This window comes from Euprymna scolopes, chromosome 7, assembly GCF_053919585.1.
Source record: "Euprymna scolopes isolate OS-2025 chromosome 7, ASM5391958v1, whole genome shotgun sequence".
NCBI classification, from domain to species: Eukaryota; Metazoa; Mollusca; class Cephalopoda; order Sepiida; family Sepiolidae; genus Euprymna; species Euprymna scolopes.
The window spans coordinates 170,631,207-170,657,374 of record NC_136488.1 but is presented as its reverse complement, the minus strand read 5'-3'; the positions used below and the strand labels follow the sequence as shown (position 1 = coordinate 170,657,374).

General features: G+C 32.8%; 2 protein-coding genes across 2 annotated transcripts in view; both read left to right on the top strand.

Annotated features, from left to right (window-relative positions):
• LOC145280137 (uncharacterized) overlaps window positions 1-11,953 on the top strand; it is a 58,951-nt gene extending 46,998 nt beyond the window's left edge. The window contains exons 9-10 of the mRNA XM_080131902.1: window positions 5,833-5,976; window positions 10,798-11,953. Of these exons, the coding sequence (XP_079988028.1) occupies window positions 5,833-5,976; window positions 10,798-10,920 (267 nt within the window). The 3' untranslated portion in view covers window positions 10,921-11,953. The remainder of the gene's footprint in view (window positions 1-5,832; window positions 5,977-10,797) is intronic.
• A 5,852-nt stretch (window positions 11,954-17,805) lies between these two features.
• Window positions 17,806-26,168, top strand: part of LOC145280139 (WW domain-binding protein 2-like) — a 50,011-nt gene continuing 41,648 nt past the window's right edge. The window contains exon 1 of the mRNA XM_080131904.1: window positions 17,806-17,987. Coding sequence (XP_079988030.1) covers window positions 17,911-17,987 — 77 coding nt within the window. The 5' untranslated portion in view covers window positions 17,806-17,910. The remainder of the gene's footprint in view (window positions 17,988-26,168) is intronic.

Below are 26,168 nucleotides of genomic sequence, written 5' to 3'. Positions count from 1 at the left end.
TATATTTTCATAAACTCCTATGTGATATGTACATATATTTTCATAAACACTCATGTGATATGTACATATATTTTCATAAACACTCATGTGATATGTACATATATTTTCATAAACACCTATGTGATATGTACATATATTTTCATAAACTCCTATGTGATATGTACATATATTTTCATAAACACCTATGTGATATGTGCAGATATTTTCATAAACACCTATGTGATATGTACATATATTTTCATAAACACCCATGTGATATGTACATATATTTTCATAAACACCTATGTGATATGTACATATATTTTCATAAACACCTATGTGATATGTACATATATTTTCATAAACACCTATGTGATATGTACATATATTTTCATAAACACCTATGTGATATGTACATATATTTTCATAAACACCTATGTGATATGTACATATATTTTCATAAACACCTATGTGATATGTACATATATTTTCATAAACTCCTATGTGATATGTACATATATTTTCATAAACACCTATGTGATATGTACATATATTTTCATAAACTCCTATGTGATATGTACATATATTTTCATAAACTCCTATGTGATATGTACATATATTTTCATAAACACCTATGTGATATGTACATATATTTTCATAAACTCCTATGTGATATGTACATATATTTTCATAAACACCTATGTGATATGTACATATATTTTCATAAACACCTATGTGATATGTACATATATTTTCATAAACTCCTATGTGATATGTACATATATTTTCATAAACACCTATGTGATATGTACATATATTTTCATAAACACCTATGTGATATGTACATATATTTTCATAAACACCTATGTGATATGTACATATATTTTCATAAACACCTATGTGATATGTACATATATTTTCATAAACTCCTATGTGATATGTACATATATTTTCATAAACACCTATGTGATATGTACATATATTTTCATAAATACCTATGTGATATGTACATATATTTTCATAAACACCTATGTGATATGTACATATATTTTCATAAACTCCTATGTGATATGTACATATATTTTCATAAACACTCATGTGATATGTACATATATTTTCATAAACACTCATGTGATATGTACATATATTTTCATAAACACCTATGTGATATGTACATATATTTTCATAAACTCCTATGTGATATGTACATATATTTTCATAAACACCTATGTGATATGTGCAGATATTTTCATAAACACCTATGTGATATGTACATATATTTTCATAAACACCCATGTGATATGTACATATATTTTCATAAACACCTATGTGATATGTACATATATTTTCATAAACACCTATGTGATATGTACATATATTTTCATAAACACCTATGTGATATGTACATATATTTTCATAAACACCTATGTGATATGTACATATATTTTCATAAACACCTATGTGATATGTACATATATTTTCATAAACACCTATGTGATATGTACATATATTTTCATAAACTCCTATGTGATATGTACATATATTTTCATAAACACCTATGTGATATGTACATATATTTTCATAAACTCCTATGTGATATGTACATATATTTTCATAAACTCCTATGTGATATGTACATATATTTTCATAAACACCTATGTGATATGTACATATATTTTCATAAACTCCTATGTGATATGTACATATATTTTCATAAACACCTATGTGATATGTACATATATTTTCATAAACACCTATGTGATATGTACATATATTTTCATAAACTCCTATGTGATATGTACATATATTTTCATAAACACCTATGTGATATGTACATATATTTTCATAAACACCTATGTGATATGTACATATATTTTCATAAACACCTATGTGATATGTACATATATTTTCATAAACACCTATGTGATATGTACATATATTTTCATAAACTCCTATGTGATATGTACATATATTTTCATAAACACCTATGTGATATGTACATATATTTTCATAAATACCTATGTGATATGTACATATATTTTCATAAACACCTATGTGATATGTACATATATTTTCATAAACTCCTATGTGATATGTACATATATTTTCATAAACACCTATGTGATATGTACATATATTTTCATAAATACCTATGTGATATGTACATATATTTTCATAAACACCTATGTGATATGTACATATATTTTCATAAACACCTATGTGATATGTACATATATTTTCATAAACACCTATGTGATATGTACATATATTTTCATAAACACCTATGTGATATGTACATATATTTTCATAAACTCCTATGTGATATGTATATATATTTTCATAAACACCTATGTAATATGTACATATATTTTCATAAACGTAATAAACGCATTTACACTGGAACATATAGATTTTAATTTTGCTGGTAAAATCAATAAATATTCATAACTTTATTATTAATTCCAACGATGGAATAATAAGTAAAAATAAACACATAAAAACGAATTGTTTTTGATATTGGCTCATTTCTCTGAATCCAATGCCTCAAAAAGTTCTCATTTTTCCAATTCTGATTAATCGTCCCAACACTAGTATTTTCCAGAGAATTTTCCAGAAAGACTCATAAGCTCTTTCCCATTTATTTCACTTTGGTTAAAGTATTTTAAAAAAAAAACATTTATATAAAATGAATAAGTCTTAATATTAGAATTGTGAGAATCGTAGAATTGATTCTTTTAGGGTCTGACGAAGTGGTCCCTCTAAATCAAGGTACTACAGAAACATTTTTTTTCAAATAAACATATTTTGTTTATTTGAAATTCAAACTTTTGTCTAAAAGTGTCTAGAAGAATCCATACAGTCACAAAATTGGGTAGATCGATATGATATAATAAGTTTTAACCTATTTAAGATCGAACATGTCACATGTTTTATCGTTATTCTCATGGCAGGTGCTCGTCTGAACTCCAATCTCTGGTCCCCCCTCGCCAATCTTTCATGAAAAACACCCGTCTAGCTGAATCCACTGTGAAAAATTTCCCTCACTCTTTATCTGTGCCTAAATCAAAACGTGGATTCCATGAACAAAGCTTCTTTCTTAGAACTGCACGCCTGTGGAACTCTGTTCCGTCTGCCTGCTTCCCACCTGACTACAACTTGGATGTCTTCAAATCCAACGTTAACAAATTCCTAATGAACCGCCCCCTTAAGTAAACACTTCATCAAATCTCCGCACTAACGTACTGTACTTGCAATAACCCTTATCCCTGAGTGGCTTCCTGGCCTTGATAAGTGGTGACCACCTTGTGAAAAAAAAAAGAAAAAAAAAAAGATTTCCTCTTCACTTTGTTTCTCTTATCAACGGAGCATAAAACTTTGGAGCTGATGAATTTTTAATTTCTTTTTGTCCACCAAGAAAAATGACTGATAGACTTTGATAAAGCAATAAATGGTTTGGCTTCTACAAACGCTCACAAAGTCCAAATTCAAATAAATCTACTTATCAGATAATAAACAAATTTTTCATTGTTTTTTCGATAAACATCATTATAAATTTTTAATTTCTTTTTGTCCATCAAGAAAAATGAGCGGCTCTGTTGAATAGGATTCCGAACAGCATTTTCCCTTGGTGCACCTATGGAATTGTCATATTCATGCGGATGCAGATAAAGCTTTGTATTTTCTTCCTGTATCTTGTCTAATAGGGAAAACCTAGATTATTCAAGAGTATACAGGTTGAGCTAGCAATAAAACCTTGGCATCCGACTTTGATAGTAATACAATGGGTTTCCCGCCATTTCTAACACATTGTTTCCAAGTTTGTGTACCCAATGAAAATTTCCCTCAAATAAAACCGTTAAATTAATGACAAAAACTTTTTTTCAAATTGATGGACCAAATGATAATATCCGAATGCTGATTAGTTAACGTTATTTCAGTTGGAAATACGAACCGGCATTCTAAGTTGAATGCAACGTGCCAGTTTGTATAGCCATTAACAATGACAATCTCTGCCTATTTTTACACAATGACTTTGAAATATTTCCTTCTTTAATGAAATAAATCGTTCCACTGACATTGTGATCTTTATTCTTATTTAACCATGACTAGATAGTAATAATAATTAGTAATAAATAGTGATATTTATAACTAGAAATAAAAAGTAGGTTTCAGGCTCTCAAGATCCATACTTAAAGGACTCGTGGCACAGCAGTTAGAAAAAATCAATTGTTAAAGTGATATTCTCATAAATGGTTGGAGGTTCAATTCTCAGCGTGGGCGACTGAAAAATACAATTGTGAATAACTTAATCATGAACAGTCATGAAACTGTTGAGAAATACAATGACCCTCAAGTACCAATTTTTCAATTTTGACCCCTTAGCAGCCGTTTTTCTGGATGAAAACTGATTAAAGTTTTCCACATGTCTGAATACCCTATATACCAAGTTTCAAATCAGTAGATCAAAAATTCATTGAGTAAATAGTAATAGGAAAATTCTCACATATATATATAGATTTTCATATATTTTCTAAATTTTATTAATAGATTTTCATAAATTTTATATAAAGATTTTCATATATTTTCTAAATTTTAGATTATATATAGATTTTCACATATTTTCTAAATTTTATATTGTATATAGATTTTCATATTTTTTATCAATTTTATATTATATATATATTTTTCATATATTTTATAAATTTTATTTTATATATAGATTTTCATATATTTTATAAATTTTATTTTATATATAGATTTTCATATATTTTATCAATTTTATATTATTTACATATATTTTCATATATTTTATAAATTTTATATTATATATAGATTTTTTCATATATTTTATAAATTTTATATAATTTACATATATTTTCATATATTTTATAAATTTTATATTATATATAGATTTTCATATATTTAATCAATTTTATATTATATATACATATTTTCATATATTTTATAAATGTTATATTATATTTATATTTTTCATATATTTTATAAATTTTATATTATATATAGATTTTCATATATTTTATATAATATATATATATATTTTCATATATTTTATAAATTTTATTTATATATATAGATTTTCATATATTTTATAGATTTTATATTATATATTTATGTTTTCATATATTTTATTAATTTTATATTATATATACATTTTTTCATATATTTTATAAATTTTATTTATATATAGATTTTCATATATTTTATATTATATATATATTTTTTCATATATTTTATAAATTTTATATTATATATAGATTTTCATATATTTATATTATATATATATTTTTCATATATTTTATAAATTTTATTTATATGTAGATTTTCATATTTTTTATAGATTTTATTTTATATATAGATTTTCATATATTTTATCAATTTTATATTATATATTTATGATTTCATATATTTTATAAATTTTATATTATGTATTCTCATGTAATTTCTACATTTTTAATTATATATATATTTTCATATATTTTATAAATTTTATATTCTATATAGATTTTCATATATTTTATAAATTTTATATTATATATAGATTGTCATATATTTTATTAATTTTATATTATATATAGGTTTTCATATATTTTATTAATTTTATATTATATATAAATTTTCATATATTTTATTAATTTTATATTATTTACATATATTTTCATATATTTTATAAATTTTATATTATATATAGATTTTCATATAATTTTAGATATATATTTTTATACATTTGAAATAAAATGTATATTTTTCCACGTATGGTTTTAATTTCTTTTCTTTTTCTGATCCCCTAACTAACTCTAACCCTATCCCCCTCCCTCCTCATCATCCGTTCAGAACATTTACAATGAACTACAGATGGCTGCTGAAGCGTTTTTAGAAGATGACCTCAATTTGGATATTGATGAGGAGAATAAAGTGGTAAAACTCTCTCAGATTTTTAAATGGTACGCTGATGACTTTGGCCAATCCAGCACCGAGGTAAGAAAAAATATTTCAATATCTTATATTAAAATCTCTGATAAATTGTTTGCTTGTTTTCATGTTGAATGTTTTAAATTATGGGAGGAAAAGTGAATGATATATGAAATTGTAGCATGAGGAAAATAGTTTGAGTTATACTCATAGCAGCAGTGTAAATAAAAGAGAGTAAAATTATGATGTAAATAAATAAATGATGTAAATAAAAAAGAAAATGAGAAATTAAGCAGTAGTAATAACAGCAGTAAGGGGAGTAAAAGATTGGCTTAAATAAATGTCATAAATAAAGAAGAAAATGAAAAACTAAGTAGTATTAGTAGTAGTAGTAGTAGTAGCAACTAAAAGAGGAATAAATAAATAAATGACATAAATAAAAAAGAAAAGGAAACATGTTGTCAACAGCACGGTTATAAGTAATTGTTTCTGAACTGCACGCCTGTGGAACTCTCTTCCATTTGCCTGCTTTCCAACTGACTACAATTTGATTGTCTTCAAGTCCAATGTAAACAAGTTCTTGATGAATCATCCCCCTAAGTAATCCAATTTACAAAATTTCTACTACTTATGTATACCCATTAACCCTTATCCTCGAGTGGCCTCCGGGCCTTGATAATTGAAGACCCCTTTGTAAAAAAAAATTTTTTTTTGCCATTTTCTGTCACCAAAAAACATGCACTATCACTGTTGTTTTATATAAACAAATTATTTATATATATACTAGCGGGGGTGTGTGTGTTAAAAAGAGGTGTAAAAGAAAAAAAAGTTTTGGTTGGAAGGTCGGATTGAACCCCGAAGTCTTGACGCGAAGGTGGAAACGAAAGGGAAAAAAAGCCAGTCACCAAACCATCTGTGCCACGATGGAGGGGAACTGATAAGGGCGTTATATGAAGGTTTATGAAGCGAAATGAACAGGTGCGAGGAAGTCTGACCTATTTTTACGCTGCAAGCCAAAGCATTCGCAGATATACACAAGAAGAAGCGAACACACACACATTTTTGCTTTTATATTTATAGATGTCCCCCCCCCCCCTCCCGGTTCAGCTAATATATGACGGGAGTAAATTTCCTGTAAATGCAAACAGCGGACTTTATTTTGTAAACGAAATAAACTCATAATGATTTATGTTGAATTTGTTCTGTTAGTGTCCAATCTGGCGAAGAAATGAAACTGTATTTGCCCCCCCCCCTTTCCATCCCCCGGTAAGCAAAAGGACTGAAATACGTATAATATTATTTTTATGTGTTTTATGCACGTAAAATTGAAATAATTAATGGCAAAAACTGGGAGAAAAAATGTAAGAAAGGGTGTTAAGAAATCATAGGTGTTTAGGGTCCAAGAAAAATTGAAAAAAAAAAAAAATCACAGAAAACATAATAGAAGGAAAAATAGAGTAAGTAAAATATATAAATCGAGTAATCGTTTGAATATTTGAAGAACGCTAGCGGCCGACTATTATAGTTTGTTGTAAAACCTTGAACCGAAGGTTAGTTCGTTTCGTTTAAGTAACCCTTCAAATTGCGCCCCCCCCCAAAAAAAAAGGAAAAAAATATAAAATGAAAAAAAAAAAGAAAAAAAAGAAATAAAACAATTGGCATAAGTAACCCATAGAATAGATGTAATCGAAAGTTGCATTTCACCCGACAGTAAAATGCCATTCCATTTTTTTTTAAACAACTGAGAACTCAAACCTTGTGTTTCCTCTCAAATTCCCCTGTGGATGTATCCGCAACAGTGTTAAGTAGTCGCGGGGGGAGTATAAATGTAATAGAGAGAAAAGATTCTTACAGGTTTTGGCAGTGAACTCTCACCAGGAAAAATATAGGAATGTACGGTTATCAAGGAAGTGTAAGGATAATGTTTTGCAGTTGGTGCACATACATTTGCATGAAATATCTTGAGTTTTAATCCTATTAAGGTCAAATTCAGAGGAGAAAAATGACTTCATTTTATTTATATAGAGATATATGTGTCTAAATTCATGTATCACTTCTTCTAATGTATATGTGTATACTAGGACTATGACAATAGCATATTCTTTTTCTTGTTTTGATTCTCTTTGATTATCCATTGATATCTTATATGTTTTTATGTAGTGTGATGTGGTTCTTGGTTGATTAATTGTGTCTGTGTCGGATATACACTCGAGAGTCAAAACAATGAAAAGAATATGCTGTTGTCCTAGCCCTAATAATAACATTTCTAAACATATCAAGCCAAACAGCATGGCACTAAATGCCCACTTTACTTTTTTTAAAAATTAAATTTTTTCTCCATTATCACAATAAAAACATATCCTATCATCCCTCTTGACATACAGGATATCTTTAGCCAAGTGTCAACACCCCCACCTTACCCTTACCCATAAGCAAAGTGATTTGGTATTGACTGGCGCATGTAGTTTGCAAACTCAGATAACCTTTCTTACATGAATGTTGGGAGGAAACATGGGTGAGATGAGAAGGTATTTTTAAATAAAATTATCCATTTAATTTGACTTCTTAATGTTTTTCCTTTCAGCAAAAGACAATTTTAAGTGTTATTTAATGCTGAATTTGTTATTTTCGTAAATTATATTAATCTTAATGTTCGATATAATTAAAAATATCTCGCTTGGTCGTTTAATATTGTGTCACTTTCTGACATGGTAGCAGGCTCCCATCGCTTTTGGGATTTGTACACAACTAGCCCGTAGTACATTTTAAGCAGCAAAAAAGAAGAACAGTTTCATCAAGTCTTTTTTAATATTCTTCTTCTTCTTCTTCTTCTTCTTCTTTTTCTTTTCATTAATATTAGTAGTACTTTAATCTTGGTATTGTGCAGGTTAGTCATACTGATATGATTTTTTGGGGCCTCTAATACTATGATATTTTTAATATTTAATAAAGGTTTACATGTAGGGGGAAGTATCCCCATCCCAGGTTGTCTTGAAAACCCTGTGCAGAGAATCCTTAGTATGTGTGTATGTATTTAGTGTTTATTGTAATTTAAAATCAATCAGTATCTAACATTTTATCAATAATAGAAAATGTAGTTTTAAATAAAAAATTAAAAGGATCGTTTTTAGAATAGGAAATTAGACTAAAATTATTCTGATACCGATTCCAATAGTTCTGATTTTTTTTCGATTCATAATTCTGATCCCACATCTGGAATATAATCAGTATAAAATAATCAGATGAAATGAGACTCAACACACAGAGTATGTTATAACAAGTTTATTGTACAATGGTACAAAGCAATTTATATGGCCTTGATTGTATCACATGACTAAGCAACTAGCCAATCACATTGAGGTGTTTCAAAATCACGTAATGCGTTTCATTATGAGAGATTGCCTGATCGAAAAAAAAAATATACCCTTCATCAAACTACTTCCCTACCCCCTCTATTTGATGAAAATCAAAAGGAAAACCCTTAAACTTTTTGGTCCTGTCAAACGATCAACCACTGGCCTTATGCTTTGAGAGTATGCTAGAAGGCAAAGAGAAAAGCCAAGGAGATGGAGAGAGAATGTTTTTGATTGGACATCTCTCAATAATAGTTGGGCGTCCGTCAACCAACTTGCCAGAAGGAATGGCGAAAAATAATTCATGTGGGTTCTCAATCTGCATCAAGCAGAAGATGCGACTCAGGATGACGATGACAATGCACCAAATAAGAAATTGACACTCGAATGTTTCTTGAATGTCATCGGCTATCAAGATTTATTTGCTTCCTTCTATTAGTTACCATTTGTTAGTATCTTTTATAGATGGAGTAATCCATTTTCAAGGGGTGTCAGGATCTTCCACTATATCCATAATCTCTTTGTTGTATCAGTCTAGCAAATACAATGAACCGGTCATAAATTTAATATTACTAGTCGGGGTGGTTGGCACCCAGCTTTGCCCGGTTGTAAAATCCGCTTAAATATGATATTTTAATTTGTCCAGATTTCGGAAATATTATTATAAAGTCGTGATTTCAAAAGTAAAAAAAAAGTATTTGGGTGCCATCAGTTAGAATCGAAACCGAAAGCAAAACTTTAGCATTCAAAGCTGGTGACGTTACCACTGTACCAACGTGACAGGCATATGAACTGGTTAAAAATAAACTAAGATGAATGTACAAAATGTATAACAATTTTTTTTTAATTTTGCCCTCTTTTTGACCCTTAAAAACTATTTTAACCCTTAAAAACTATTTTAACCCTTAAAAACTATTTTAACCATTAAAAACTATTTTAACAGGCTAAAAAACACATGTAAGAACGATCCATAAAAACTCCAATCATTTGAGGCCCCTAGCATTGCTCTGCGACTTTTAGTTTTAGAAGAGATAGAGTTTGAAAATATGGAAGCAGACAGACAGACAGACATAGTGAGTTTTATATATTAGATTTCTGACAGTCTATTTTTAATCACCGATTACTATGGCAGATTGCCAAGTTTCACTTCCATACAACATTACACTGCATACATACCTGATAGGGTCTTTCCTTGGTCAACATTGGTAATGCTCTGCTGGTTAGTAATGACAGAAGTTACCTGAACTTATTCCATCCACTCTTAACTCTTGCAATCACATTAGCACCTACTCCAATATGTGCTCCAATTAAAATTACAAAACTTCTCAACAGCAGTGACTCTCTAGTAAAAAACAAAACTTCTCATTATTTGTACATGAATGTCGTCTAACGTGACTATCGATCTTATGTGCAATGTTTACCCAATGGGTCAAAGATCATCTAGGAAAAATGATATTAAAATCTATTTTTTTTTTTTATTAAACTGTAGATTTTTCCACAGGTCTCACTCGTGTATATATTTTATTTATTTCAGCTGTTAACGTGGATCCACAACGCAATGGGGTCGAGCGATAAACAACAGAAGTTGAAAAAAGTGATGGATGGCGAAAAAATCACAATTACTCATCTGCCGTACAACTGGAACCTTAATTCTTGATTTGACTCTCAAAACGTTGAATTTTATATTTTTGTATTATTCGGATTGCACATCTTGTTATTTTTGTGTTTTGGCCGATGTAACCTCCGACCTTCTTGCAGTGCGTCTTTTCAAACTTGGAATTCTATATGACAGAACAAGAACAATCCACCTCCATGGATTAAATAAATGGTTCAATTCAAAATTATGTTAAATCGGCTCTTTTTTGTTATTGTAGCGAAATTCGAAAATTGAAATATTGAATTTGAAGTGAAACCAATGGTATCTACTGAATTTTTATGTCGCAGTAATGAAAATATCCAAAAGTTATGAAAAACAATAAGCTAAAAAATTAATTATCAAAGAAAATAGATTTCAAAGAAATGAATATAATAACTGAAAGTGCACATATTAACAGGGGAGATAATTCAGTCAAAAACTTAGGTCAATTCAAACTATGAATTATTTTCTTTTTTTTTTTACGTTACACGTAATAAAACAAACATGGCTGAAATGAATTTTTTGTTGAATCATGAAATACATGTTTTGTGTAATACACCAGAAATATTTAACTAGTTGTGATATGACAGTTGGTAGATAACATTATTGTTGGAATTGACATAAAGTAAATAATTATCATTGTTTTTTAATGAAAACTCAGCTTTTTGGCTGTCAGATTTCGCTACAATAACAAAAAAACAAACAAACAAACAAACAAACAAACTTATTAAATCAGCAGAAACGTTGTGATTAACAACCAAGATGAGAACAGTTGTCCAAATTATCAAAACTCATATAAAAAAAATCACTTAATATTTTTGTACCAAATTTTTATGCATATTTGTACTTTTACATACAGTGCTGAAAAGTTTGTTCTTAAAAAATCACAAACCTTGTTAAAAAAAATTAAATAAAATGCAGATATTTAAATGAAACAACAAGAAAAAAATAAGAATCAATGCATAATATTATTGCTGATCAAATTGTATTAAAAACAATGGACATATTTTGTTGATTTAATTTTTTTTAATAAAATATCCAAGTTCATGTCTAATAGCCTCTTACATTCCATGAGTGATGTTTGTGACAAAGGGGGAAAAATGGCTGTTGTCTTAAGCTGTATATAAAGATACTTTGAGTCAACATATTATTTTTCTTGTTGTAAAAGTTTTACCTCCGTTGACATTGATGCAGTTCTTATTTATGAATTAAAGATTTTCCGAAATTTATAGAAATTCATTCCAGTTTTGCACATTAATGGATCATTTCCAATAATTCATAGAAAAGGTAAAGTCCAGAGTTTATACCCATGAGGAAATTATGAATTTCTTTAGTAAAAAAAGTTATCCTTTATTTTTTTATGCAAAAGCAAACTCCCAAGTTCAAATTTGTTTGTGTTTATTTTTCAACCAATCAGAAAATGTGTAAGAAAACACGGTTTATGAAGCAAAAAAAACCCTACTTTTAGAAAGTAATACTAAAAAAACAAAATGGCTGCTCCCATCTCTTTTATATATAACTAGCGGGGGGTACCCGGCGTTGCCCAGGGGTTTGGAGGTGTGTGTTTTGAGAGAGGGTAGATCAAAACAACCCCATTTAAAAAAAAACAAAAAAAAACGTTGTCCGGGTGTTTGGAGGTGTAAAAGAAAAAGGCTTGAACCCCGAAGCCTTGACGCGAAGGTGGAAACGAAATGGAAAAAACCCTGCAACCTAACCATCTCGGCCACAAGGGGAAAGGAAGTGATAAGTGTCTTAAGTTAACGTTAATAAAGTGAAATTGACAGGTGCAAGAAAGTTAAGTCGCGTGATGTTTGACCTTGAAACATGACGCAGCTGCAAGCCAGTTTTCGCTTTTTTTATACTGAACAGTGTAACGAAAACACGGCGATTGAAAAAAATCTTGAAAATAGCACGTTAAAGTTGAGCAAATTAAAAGTAGACACGACCCCCCAATCATAACTCATAGATATTATGATTTAGACAGCATATAAAAAGTTTTAAGAAGGAGTGAGCCGTCTGAGAAGCCCGTCGAAAAAAGCCTTTGGTAGACATACACAAAAATATACACACACACGTTAACACACATTTTCGCTTTTATATATACAGATTATAAGGAGCAGATAACCATCTCGGTACTTGCTGTACTAGGGGCAGATAACTTTTCTATTAATTTCTGTACCAGGGCAGATAACTCCTCTGTACTTCTTGTACTTAAGGCAGATATCTCATCTGTAATTCCTGAATCAGGAGAAGATAACTCTTTTAACTATACATTTCATCCCCTCCATGATCACAGGATGAATTGTCATCACATAAAGTCCAGAGTAAATTAGAGTTTGCATCCATAAGGAAATTACGGATTTCTGGAACCATAAAACTGAGACGTTTTTTTTGTACAAAAGTAAAATTCAAATTTTATTTGTTTATTTTTTTTTTATCAGAAAATATGCAATAAAGCATCATTAAATCTGCTAGGAAGGATTTCTCTTTGTTACTGAATTGACTATTTATAATGTGTCGACAAGATGATGATGACAAACTGAATTGGTCCACTGTAATGTTTCATAAAGAGCCCCTTTCTGACTAGGGTGGGGATGAGTGGGTAGGTCTATAAGCACACTGGGAAACGACATTAAAAACGTGTAAGATGCTTAATTTGTACAAGAATTAAAAGATTTTTTTTTTTTTTTGATTAAAATAACTTTTACAGTTTGGCAGACATTTTCTTTTTTTAATGTGTTTGGTTATGGTGTCAAAACCTGAGAAAGATTTGTTTAGATTTCTTTCACCACCAATAAAATTTGCTTGTAACATCAATAATAGCAAAAGTCCATATTTCTTCTCTTCCCTGACAACACGAGAGATAAACCACACCTTTCAGAAATGCACGTGAACAATCTGACGTCCAAAACAAACCCGACTCTCAAGCAAAAAATTCTGTCTCCTTTTATTTGTCCACTTTGAATTCCTAACATATCTTGCAGGAGCACCGTCACCTCCTAATTAAACGGTTGTAAATTTGCACCCATGTGTGATTTTTATTTCCTTGCAAACGCTTTTCACTTTTAACCCAACGAAGACTCCAAGAAGTATTCCCCGGCTTGTAAGTGCAGTTCTAGTTGGTTCTGATTTCGGAACCCCCCAAAAAGTTCAGCAGATTGGACTTGATTGCCCATATGATGACAGGTTTTGCTGCGTGATTCCAGTTAGTCCTTTCTCACAAGTAGTCCGCAAATTAGAAAAAAAAAACAACAGAGGCAAACAATTCAAAGTCTCCAGGGAAATAGGTGTGCACATGTGCCATGCTGCATTTCTTTTAGATCCATGAGCCACAACCTGTTCCTGGCACTTCAGTGGAATTAAATTCAACAACGCAAATATTTACAGAAATGTGACAGACAGTTTAAAAAAAGGAAAAGTCTATTTGTGACAAACGATTTTGCTTGTTTCTCTCTATCTTTTTTTTTTTAATATTCCTGTCGCCTGGTTGTCAGTGAGAGTGGGGGTTACTGGCCAGCATAGGGTAGAAGGTGTTAGCAGCTGAGAGCAAGTTCAGCTTCTTTTTTTTTCATTAAAAAATGTTTAGTCATAAAAACAATATTTTCATCAAAAAAATTCATACATTCTGAACATCACAAATATCTTGGTGCTATGCTAAAACAATTGTATGCAGCAAATAAAAAACTGATTTGTTTTGTGAATTTGCAATAAATTTGTCCCTGCCATCTTATAGTCAGAGAGTGGGGTAGGGCTGACGAGGTCTGGAGTCCTATTCAACCAATCACCCCCCCCCCTTCATTGTCAGAATCAAATTTACCCGGATTGGCCTATTTGGTAAAGTCACATGTGCATATTAATTAAGTAACTTTTCATTGAAGGCTTTTCATGCTGAGCAAACTTTGAAACCCTGATCCTGAGTTCATATCCGCCCTGACAAAAAATTCAAAACAATACTCACTACCATTCTCTCGAATTACATGGTTTTCTTAGCAAAACAGTATTAGTATCAAAATATTATTATTAATCTCATATCCTCTCAGCTGAAGCTATTTTTCCTGGTTTTGGTTTGAGTTATTATTCAAACAAATGGAGTCAGCAAGTCTGTGTGGCAACACAATTTCCACACTAACAGATTTTTGGAGATACTAAAACAGTACATTTGCTCTGTGGGACATCTCCAAGGTTGGTTTTCACTTGCTGGTTGTTGCTAGTAGTTTCTTCTCCCAAGATAGGTTACCATTTAGCTGAAAATCCTTGTCGCTTGAAAGTCTGGTTTGTTGATATCTGTGAAAAACCGAATAACTTTCAAAACATGAGAAAACAAAATGTAGGGAAAATTTTGGTGTGATTACAGTCAAAAAGGCGGACTGCTAAGGGTGGCGTGTGTGAAGTCGAAACCTGATGGGACACAGAAAGGCGACAAATCAGCAGGTTCGATTGCATCTTAATTTGCATGAATGAGACAATATAAGGCGAGTAGTGAAGAGGTCAGGATTGAGTTGAGTCGAGTTGAGTTCTCGAGAACTGGACTGAACGTGTTAGAGTGGAGAATGTCGCCAAGAATCCAGTCCGGGTTTTTTTTTTTTTGATTAGAAGCTATTTCGGCTTTAAATATAAAGTCGATGTGGCCGAGATGAAAGTGGGAAATTTTAAATGATTCACATCGAACCTAGAAAATTAAGTCGCGTTGAAAATTGAAAGCATTGCCAAAGGCAGAATTTAATGAGTCGTATCAAACTGCGAAGGTTGAAGATATGATGAAGTGAGTCGAACAATTTTGTTTTTTGTTTTGTTGTTATTCACAAGGGGATTCGTTGGATTTTCTTTGTCATCGTCAAATGAACGTGTTAAAATGCGATTTGGACGACTTGTATGTATTTAAAAAGTCGTTTATAAACAAGAAATTTGGAATGAAATTCGGTTATATTTGCTGGAACCCCCTCCCCCCAAAAAAACCCGGACATTTTGATTAGACAAAATAATTAACAATAATAATAATTAATTGGTTAAAATATTCCAATCCACATCGACACGTGTGAAGAACTTACTCTACAAACGCAGAAATGGCGAGAGCTTGTACATGAAAGTTGTGATGCTCTAGAGAAAAGAAAGCAGGCCCACAGCAATCTGAAGCGAGAGTTTCGCAAAGGTTTTATTGACGGTCTTAACCATGACACACAGAGCTGATAATGCGACATTTGTGAACGAGTGCTTTTGTCAAAAGCTGGCTACGTCAACCACCTTAAGTCGCACAAAACTCCTGTTCAGGTCAACTTTGCACCTATTAGTCTGAACCAAATGATCTGTTTAATATGCAGCAAAGTTTGCAATTCTACTGTTGGTCTGAGAAGACATGTGATTGTTCACAGGAATACCCTTCAACCTCCAGAGGAAGTCAACTCAGTGGAAATTGCTCAATTTGTATGTTACGTCTGCTTCAAGATGTGCAAATCTGCGGTGGGAGCGCAGTGTCATCTGAGATGGCATGGACGACGAGATTGGGAGAACTCAATGTGACAGTGATCATCTGGAAAGATGCAGCAATCATCACACACACACACATTGTGACCGGCACTAGTATGGATTTGCCAGGAACTATGAAGGAAACTCTTAGCCGCCTGAAAAATTTATTGATAATTTATTTATCTCCTCTTTTACTGCGATTAATAATTTCCCCCACTCTTTATCTGTGCCTAAACCTAAACGTAGATTCCATGAACAAAGCTTCTTTCTTAGAACTGCACACCTGTGGAACTCTCTTTCGTTTACTGGCTTTCGATATGGCCGTCTTCAAGTTCAATGTAAACAAGTTCTTGATGAGCCGTTCCCCTTAAGTAATGCAATTTACCAAATCTATACTTCTAACGATTACTATGATCTTGTCCTTTTGACCACTGTACACTCTTTAACCCTTATCCTCGAGTGGCCTCTGGACCTTGATAAGTGGTGATTTCTTTGTTCAAAAAAAAGAAAAGAAGAGATTACTATATCTACTTCAACGACTTTTCTCTATATGATCTTCCCCTTTTTCTTCTTCTAATAATCATATGCTATCTTCCTCTTCAATATGGAGTGTTGGTCTCCCCTCTCACACATAGAAATTCTAATTTTATAATTTCTTTTCCTCTTTTCCAAACTAAATCAGCCTTTCCATTCATCAGAAAATATTAGTTTCACTGCAAGAATCTATCTTTCATTAACTCATCAAAAACACCCATTTCACCTGGGTGACCGTTTTTGTTTTTTCAGTGTATTGTCTGGGAATAAAACTTTCGCCATTAACAGTAAATAATTATTGAGAATCAACCAGCAAGGTCGATCAACTTCGCCTGGGATCCATATCATCACTTATCACTTTCTGGACATCATCTAGAGAAAATGTCGACTCTCTCACGTAACCGGTGAATATTCCCGTTTAAAAAAGGGGTTACGAAGGAACTCTCGTATCCCCTCCCCCCTCTCTCTCTCTTTATATCAACCACGTCATCTCGCTGGTCTCTTCATAATCCCTTTTCTAGACGGGAATATTCACCGGTTACGTGAGAGTCCCCATTTTTCTTTTTACTAGATGACCAGAAAATGGGTGCTCAATTTAGTAGATTGTTATAATTGAAAACTGATCTCCTACTATAAAAGTAAAAAAAAAAAAAAAATTATTTTTTGCAAAATATTTTTAAATCTGAAATGATGAGATTAACCGAAAAATGTTTTTTTTTTTTAAAGTGAAACTTATGGAATTTAGAGAAAGGGGGCGGGACAACTTCGTAGACATTTGCCTCTTACACTCATTAACCCTCATCTCCGAGTTGTTCCCCCGAAATTTGATAAGATCTGACCCACACAAAAGAAAGGGGAGGGGAAACAAAACAAAAAAAAACACTAAATTGTCAACATCGGTCCCGACATGCATTGCTAAATAAATCTTATCAATAACATCCGGTTCACATACTTCCGGTCCGGTCACGTGATTTAAGTAATCTTTTTGCGTCATTTCTGGAGTTTTTTCGTTGCATGTTAACGAAAACATCCAAAATGTCGCTCAATTCCGCACATTACAACAACGGCGTATTAGTATACGCTGGCGAAAGGTAAGTAAATATATTATTTATCACCAAAACTAAAATCTGCTGATTTCAAATTTGATAATTAAAAGCCATGAAAAGTTTGTTTAGCAACAGTTTTAATGTCTGTTATGTATTTGTGTTAACAATAACAAACGTTCGTGTTTTTCTCGATCTTTCTAACATTTTTGAATGTTTTGAAAAACAAACAAACAAACAAATTATTGACAACAGAAATGAAAATCGTTTTTGTTTAAAAACGACGACTTTAAAATATCTTACGTTTTATTTACTTCACTGTTTTATGTTAATTGCCACGTTTTTAATTCTAGATTATTCTTTTATGATTGTTTTGATTTCAGACAAGTCCACACCTTTTTTCACTTCCAATATGTCCACAACAGTTTTATTAAATTAAGTTACTAAATTTTTATATTAATTTTGTGTTTATGCACTTATGTTACCGTGCTAATTTTAAAAAATACTATTTTCAAGTTAAATTCAAGTTTTACGATATATATTTTTTTTAATTTGAATACTTGTGCATTGTGAACTTCGCTTCCGATCGACTTTGCTCGGAACATGACGTAAAAAAAAAAGTTTTGCTTATTTATTTTTTTACGATCTGCTCCAGCTTAGTATAACCCCCCCCCCCAAACCGCCCCATGTTAAGAACGGCTTTCGGAATACCCCCCCCCCCCCGCCCCATGTTAAGAACTGCTTTCGAGCCCTGCTGAGATTTGGGTACTCCTGCAGTATTTTACCCACCGATTTCACGATCTTAGCCGAGCGTTGATCGACATCCGTCGGAAAACGCCGGAACATGGCGAGCGGTACGATACTCTATCAGCCAATCAGGGCGCTTCAAACGAACGCGCAGCAGACGAATAATTTTCATTGAAATTACACACATAGCGTTTCATTTCAGTTATTTTATTGTTCAAAGTAAAAATACACAGCCTTTCATTTCAGCTATTTAATTTAGCGATAAAAAAAAAAAAAAACGGGAGCTGTTGGAAACATATTTATACGAATTTATGTGGAGACAAAAATTTGGACACAACCCTTTTGTCTCCATAATAAATCAAATCGCGGAAGGCTACCCGGTTGGGAAGGAGCTTCTTTCCACATCCTCTGAAAACCCTTTGCTCCCTACTTTGCCTCTCTACAGTCAGTAGAAAATCTTCCAGTCGGAACTAAAGATAAACAGTAATTGTTGTCCCCCCCCCTACAAACATTACTGGGGGGGAAAAAAAACAAACAAAAAACATTGTTGTTACTGTTTAATAACGTTTTGTTAAAAACAAACAAGCAAAAAAAAACATTGAAGTGTTTATTACTGTTGCTTACCCCCCCCCCCCCAAAAAAAAAGCTATCGGAAAACAAAATGAACCAAAAAAAAAAAAAAATAAATATTCAACAAAATAAATTTATTTTACTTTAAAAAAAAACTTACGGTAAGTGTTTGTGATTTATTTTATCCAAATTTTTTGTATTAATTTTATCCATTTTGTTGTGTGTCTGTAATATCTTTTCCTTGTAATGTTGTTGCTATTATTCACATACTTTTAGCGTTCTTGCACCGTAGCTCCGAATTCTCGGCTTTCGTCGGCGTTAACGCCGAAAGCGTTCGTCAACGCTCGGCTAAGATCGTGAAATCGGTGGGTAAAATACTGCAGGAGTACCGAGATTTGTATGAAGTAATCCGCTAATAACGACAAAAAGTTTTATAAAAGCACTATTTTTACATTTCGCTTTTTTTTTTTATAAAGTCTTGGATATGACCTTTAACTATATCCAGTGGCGAGGCCCGGGCTTGCGAGCTTTTTTTTTTTTTTTTTTTACATAGGCATCACCACATTATCAAGGCCAAGAGGCCACTCAAGGATAAGGGTTAAAGAGTGTACAGTAGAAATTGGACAATATAGTAATCATTAGTAATGAAAATTTGGTAAATTTGATAACTTATATGGAACGGTTCATCAAGAACTTATTTACGTTAGACTTGAACACAACCATATTGTAGTCAGCCGGAAAGCAGGAAAACGGAAGACAATTCCACAGGCGTGCAGTTCTAAGAAAGAAGCTTTGTTCATGGAATCTACGTTTAGGCACAGATAAAGAGTGGGGGGAATTATTGATAGTGTTTACAGTTGTGAAAAATTTCCCCCACTCTATATCTGTGCCTAAATCAAAACGCGGATTCCATGAACAAAGCTTCTTTCTTAGAACTGCACGCCTGTGGAACTCTGTTCCGTCTGCCTGCTTCCCTCCGGGCTACAACTTGGATGTCTTCAAGCCCAATGTTAACAAATTCCTAATGAACCGCCCCCTTAAGTAAACACTTCAGCAAATCTCCTCACTAACTTAATGTACTTGCAATAACCCTTATTCCTGAGTGGCTTCCAGGCCTTGATAAGTGGTGATCACTGTGTAAGAAAAAAAAAAAAAAAGAAGCTAGACGAGTGTTTCTCGTGAAAGTTTGGCGAGGGGGGACCATAGATTGAAGCTCAGTCGAACACTTTCCATGAAAATAACGATACATCAGAGACAAACTCGCAACATCTCTTCTGTGAGACAGAGGTTGCAAAGAAGAGAAAAGGACATCTCCTACGAGGCTACGAAGTCTATTTTGAACCCTATCAAGGCAGGACAAGTCCTTTCTAGCAGCTCCTGCCCAGATGTGGCAACAGTATTCCATCCTTGGACGTACCTGGCTCTTATATAGATAGAGAATAGCATCAGCAGTGAGATATCTACCGGATCGATAGAAAGATCCCACCATTTTTCCAGCGGCCTTGGCAACAGATTTGATGTACGTGTTCCATTTAAGATCAGGAGTAATGGTCAAGCCAAGAAGCTTGTCAAAACTTGAGGCCTCCTGAAGACGAGAGCCATTCATTTCAATTGATGCCAGATGTGGATTAGAATGTTGATGATGTAAAGAGAGAAGCTTGGTTTTAGATGCATTAAAAGTAACCAGCCACTTCTTACCCCATTTTACTACGTGCTCAAGATCAGAGGAGAGAGAATTGGAGAGAACTTGGTCATTTACTGTCTTAGATGTGCTACCATAAATGGTAGTGTCGTCAGCATAAATGTCTACAAATGATGTAAGGATGTGATTTGGAAGATTATTAATGTAGATCAGGAAAAGAGTTGGGCCCAGGATGGACCCCTGAGGGACACCGGCATTAATACTGTGAGCTTCTGATTTTTGCCCCTCAACTACTACTTTTATGAACCTATCAGAAAGAAATGATTCAATAATTGAGAAGACATTTCCAGCAATACCATAGCAAGAGATCTTATGAAGTAAACCTTTATGCCATACCCTATCAAAGGCCTTAAATATGTCAAGGGCAATTGCCCTAGAAAGGTTGCCTCCGTCGAGAGATTTGCTAATCCTATGAGATATAACTGTAAGCACATCTGCTGTAGATCTAGCAGAACGAAAACCATATTGAGTGTCACTAAGAAGGTTATTTTTGTTGAGATGGTTGATTACTTCTGTATTTAACACAGATTCCAGCAACTTACTCATGACGCACAGGAGACTTATTGGCCTGTACTGAGAGGGGGATGAGCGATCACCTGAATTCTTAAATACAGGGCATACTGATGAAATTTTCCAGGAGTGTGGAGCTGGAGCCACCCTTTAATTGCCATTGCTCTCAGGTCCACTCTGACCCGGAGTGTTAGGATCCCAACTATGGGTTAAATAGAATCCGACTTGAAAACAACAAATATATTCTATTAAAAAAATTTTCTTAAATCTTTGGATTCGGCAGTAAATAACATGAAAAGGGTTGATATGTCGTAAAACAAAAACAACCAACCAACCAAGAGTTTACAAGTTGAGATCAGACAATAACTTGTACAATTCTCGTTAAGGTCAATTTTTACGACGTGCCCCTGCCCCACCCCATTATAAGCACCCCAAAAACAAATTATTGACAACAGAAATGAAAATTGTTTTTGTTTAAAAACGACGACTTTAAAATATTTTACTTTTTTTTTTTAATTCCGTTTTATGTTAATTGCCACGTTTTTAATTCTAGATTGTTCTTTTATGATTGTTTTGATTTCAGACAAGTCCACACCTTTTTTCACTTTCAATATGTCAATCACCCCATGTTAAGAACGGCTTTCGGAATTACCCCCCCCCTACACACACCTTGAAAGCCGTTCTTAACATGGGGTGGTTTGGTTGGGGTACGCTGCTGGGACTCGTCGTAAAAATTGACCAAATATAAACCACATCTATAAGATACGAATGGAAATTAAAAAAAAAGTTATCTTTACGATTCCTGTCTCCACTTCACTTCCGGTTACCCTTCCCCATATTAAATTTTTCTTCGGTAATTTTCCTAACTAATAAGATGATAAAAATTGTATCTTTTTAGACAAAAATTTGTACATGTCAACAGATAAAAGTTATCTTTTAAGATTCTTGTTACTACTTCACTTGCGATTGTTGCTTCGTTTTTACTCCAATTGTTACGGTATCTTTTGTTTATTAAATTATGAGGTGAATGTGCAGATTAGGTAAATTATGTAAAATAAAAAACAAACAAACTATGTTAATGCTTATTCTAAATAATAATAATAAAAACATTATATACATAACATTATTTAGAAAAGCCATTCTTAACATGGGTAGGCGTTTTGTTTTGGTTTTTAAACTATTCTATACTTTCACCTAACAATTTGGAAAGTTAACCACTAAACTAATGAATCTGAAATGTAACGCTTTAAAATAGCAGATGATTAACTGACCTCACAGTAGGTAAACAAAACTACAAATTTACAAAAAAAACAAACAAACAAAAAAAAAAAAACCCCAAAAACTTTTAAATAAATACGCAACAAAATCGGCTTATCCCAACATGGTGGCTTGTTTTAATCTGGACAACAGTCAATATAAAAATGGGAATGGAAAATAGATCAAACGAAAAAAAAAAAAATCTTCATGTTTTTTTTTTTTTTTTTTTTTAGTACTTGTGTAGTTTATGGACCGTGTTAAAATAACATCACGATTCCAATATTTAGAAAGCCATTCTTAATATTACAAGGACATTTGAACTATTCTGTACTTTAATCTAAAAATAAAACATAACGTAAACATTGAATATCACTTTAAAATTCTATCTAAAAATTAGAATAGTCCGTAAACTGCACAAGTTCCAAAGGATGCCCCCCCTCCCCATCTGAGAAACAAATGTTAAGGTACCGATGACCAACACTGTATAATGTAGCTTTTTTTTAATAATTTTTTTTTTAAACAAATATAAAAGGTGGACCTGTACAAGAGTGCCCACCCCCTAAGAATGGGGGAGGGGAGTTGAAAAACACATTTTTTCAGGGGGTGAGCACTCTCGTACAGGTCCGCCGTACATTTTATAGATTTAATTTTAGGGTGGGGCCCATGTTGGGTGGGAGAGGGTGTAAATAACTGCATTAACCAAAATACACATTGCTAAATTTATAGATTTTAAATAATTTGAGGCAGACCCAGCGTTTCCTGGGAATTAATGAAAAACTGTACATGTTCCTGTTGTAAGATTCAAACTCCCTTAATATTTGTTTTTATTTTTTTCAAATAGAAATAAAACATCTGATTAATATTGGACACAGTGCCATTATTATCAATTGTCGAGTTTTTTTTTTTTTTTTTTTTTTTTACATATAGTTTAACTGTACATTATTAAAGAACAAAAATTGACAACGAAAGGAAACTAAAATAAACTTAAACTATATTATGGTTATGATGGTGTTTGTGACGTATTTGTGTCGGGGAGGGATTCTATATTTGTTAATATAGTTGAATGTGTATCCGTGTCACTAATAAACGTCTGTATCTTATCATAAACGGATCATATGTATGTATGTCTCTGTCCTCGTTTAAATGTCTATTGTAGCGTGATTTGTCTCATCTAGTGGTGTTGGTGTGTGTCAGAACATAATACACATACACGTTGACGACATACCTGTTTCTGCTGTTGGCCGCCTCCATTTGTTGGCCCTGCCTGGGGGATTCGTCATTCTTCTTTGGGGGAGCTGGAACCTGTTGTAACAAAGACGCTTCAAGACGGACCCAAGACGAATGATTATTTTTATATATTTTTATTCACTCCCAGGCATTTCGTCACAGAACTGGAGTGAATCTTGGCTTGTGGTTTCTCTGTCTCCATTCTGAGACCTCCCAGTCTCTCTCATAGGGAGAGTTTCTTAACCCATCTTGTTCTATCGATATCTCCAATCCAACTCCACGATACTTGTGCAAACCGGAACATGTGGCATGTGACACATCACTTCCAGTCTCCGTTCATATCTTCCAGTGCAAACTTGACCAGTCACAGAGTTTGACATGTCAAAACATGACTTCCAATCTCTGTTGTCCACTCATCACTAGATAGATAGATAATTATATGATGATTGCAACGTCTTATCAGACGAGTGCCACTCCCTCAGACATTTAAAATCCATGAGCCCAAATGCCTGAGGAAGTATCTATACAAATATGATGTTACAGAGTCTTAGCTTTGTACGACAGCTAAGTCTCTCTCTCGGTTCAAAATGTTGAGATCCAGTAACAAGCAAGAGCAAGATAGCCAGCAACAAATTAAACTGCAGACCAGCTTAATGTGGGTAATGGTCTTCCACTTTATGGTTTTTTAAATCAGAGATTTGCTTCTCCTAGAAAGGTTGCCTTCACCACGGCTTATGGGAGCCCTCTCCACCCCAATACACATATACACACACACACACACACACAAATATACATGGTGCTAGTTGGCTGTTGACCCAGAAAAAGAGTTCATTCGCCTTTTGGAAGGTCTTGTTTTTAATCCTTCAAGGAGACTAGCCGCCCTCCTCACCAAACAAGTCTGGTGGGGGAACCAGTTTAGTCGCCGGTGACCCGACCATGAGGCAGGTAGTACTGGGTTACATGGTACCAGTAGCGCATGACATGACCTGACATAAGATAATTATATAGAGAGATACATATATAATTAGATAGACAGATAACATAATTTACTGCTTCTGCTTTCTCTAACAATATTTAATTTTTTTCTTTTTTCTCTTTAATTCTAATTCAATTTTTAAAAAACATAAATTAAACAAAAGCTAAGGAGAAAAAAAGGGTATCAGAAGTGTATTTTAGTTTCCTTTCGTTGTCAAATTTTTCTTTAATGGTTAAAGTACGGTAGAACCCCGGGATACGGTGGCCGTAGAACGTTTTTTTCAGGTTACGATGTGGAATGTTTTTCTGGACCCTGGTTATGGTATTTGTCCTGCCTTACAGTGTTATTTATAATATACATGTGCATTATATACTGTATTGGTCCTCTGATTTATTGGAGAGGGACCTATGTTTTCAGTGGCTTCGATCGGTCCAGACGATTGTCAGATAACCGTCAATTAGTTTTTCCTGAAATTTTGCCACAAATAGTATTACATTAAATAAATGTACACAGTAAAAAAAAAATTTGCGAAAATTCCCATTGTGCTCTAGGAACTCCAAAATGGCAAAAAATGATCCAAAATGGCCAAAAATGAAACGTTTGCCCCATAACATTTGATCCATCCATTAGATTTTTCTGAAACAAAATGTGGAGCCCATTGTTTTTAATATAAATCCAGTATGGGTGACCCTGGCAAAATTCTGGTTCACATCTCCAGGGACTTTTCATGCTAAAAACTGCACCGTTATCCATTTACACTGGGATTTGGCATCCCCAGGGGCTCAAAAGGGGTCCAAAATTCAGATATACATGTCTTAAGGCATGAAACTGCACTGGTCATTTTCACTGGGATTCGGCATTCCTAGGAGCTCAAAAGGGGTCACAAATGCCCCAAAATGAAAAAAAATGACACTTTTTACCCCCTAACCTTTGCTCCATCCATAGATTTTTCTTAAACTTGGCCAAAATGTGAAGGCAACGTTGGCCCTTCACACTTCTCGCATTCATCGTTTCTTCACTATTTTTTGTGGCGTCATCTCACATGCAGCACCAAAGGGAGACCACGCACACGCGGCTTGTATTTTGTTACTAATTTTCAATGTCGTATCTTGGGGTTCTACTGTATATAAAAAACAAACTCTTAACGATTGATAAGACACTGTGGCCAGTATTATTCAGATGTTTTATAAAATTATGTACCCATAAAATCTTTTTAAATAAAATAAAATGTTAAGTACAA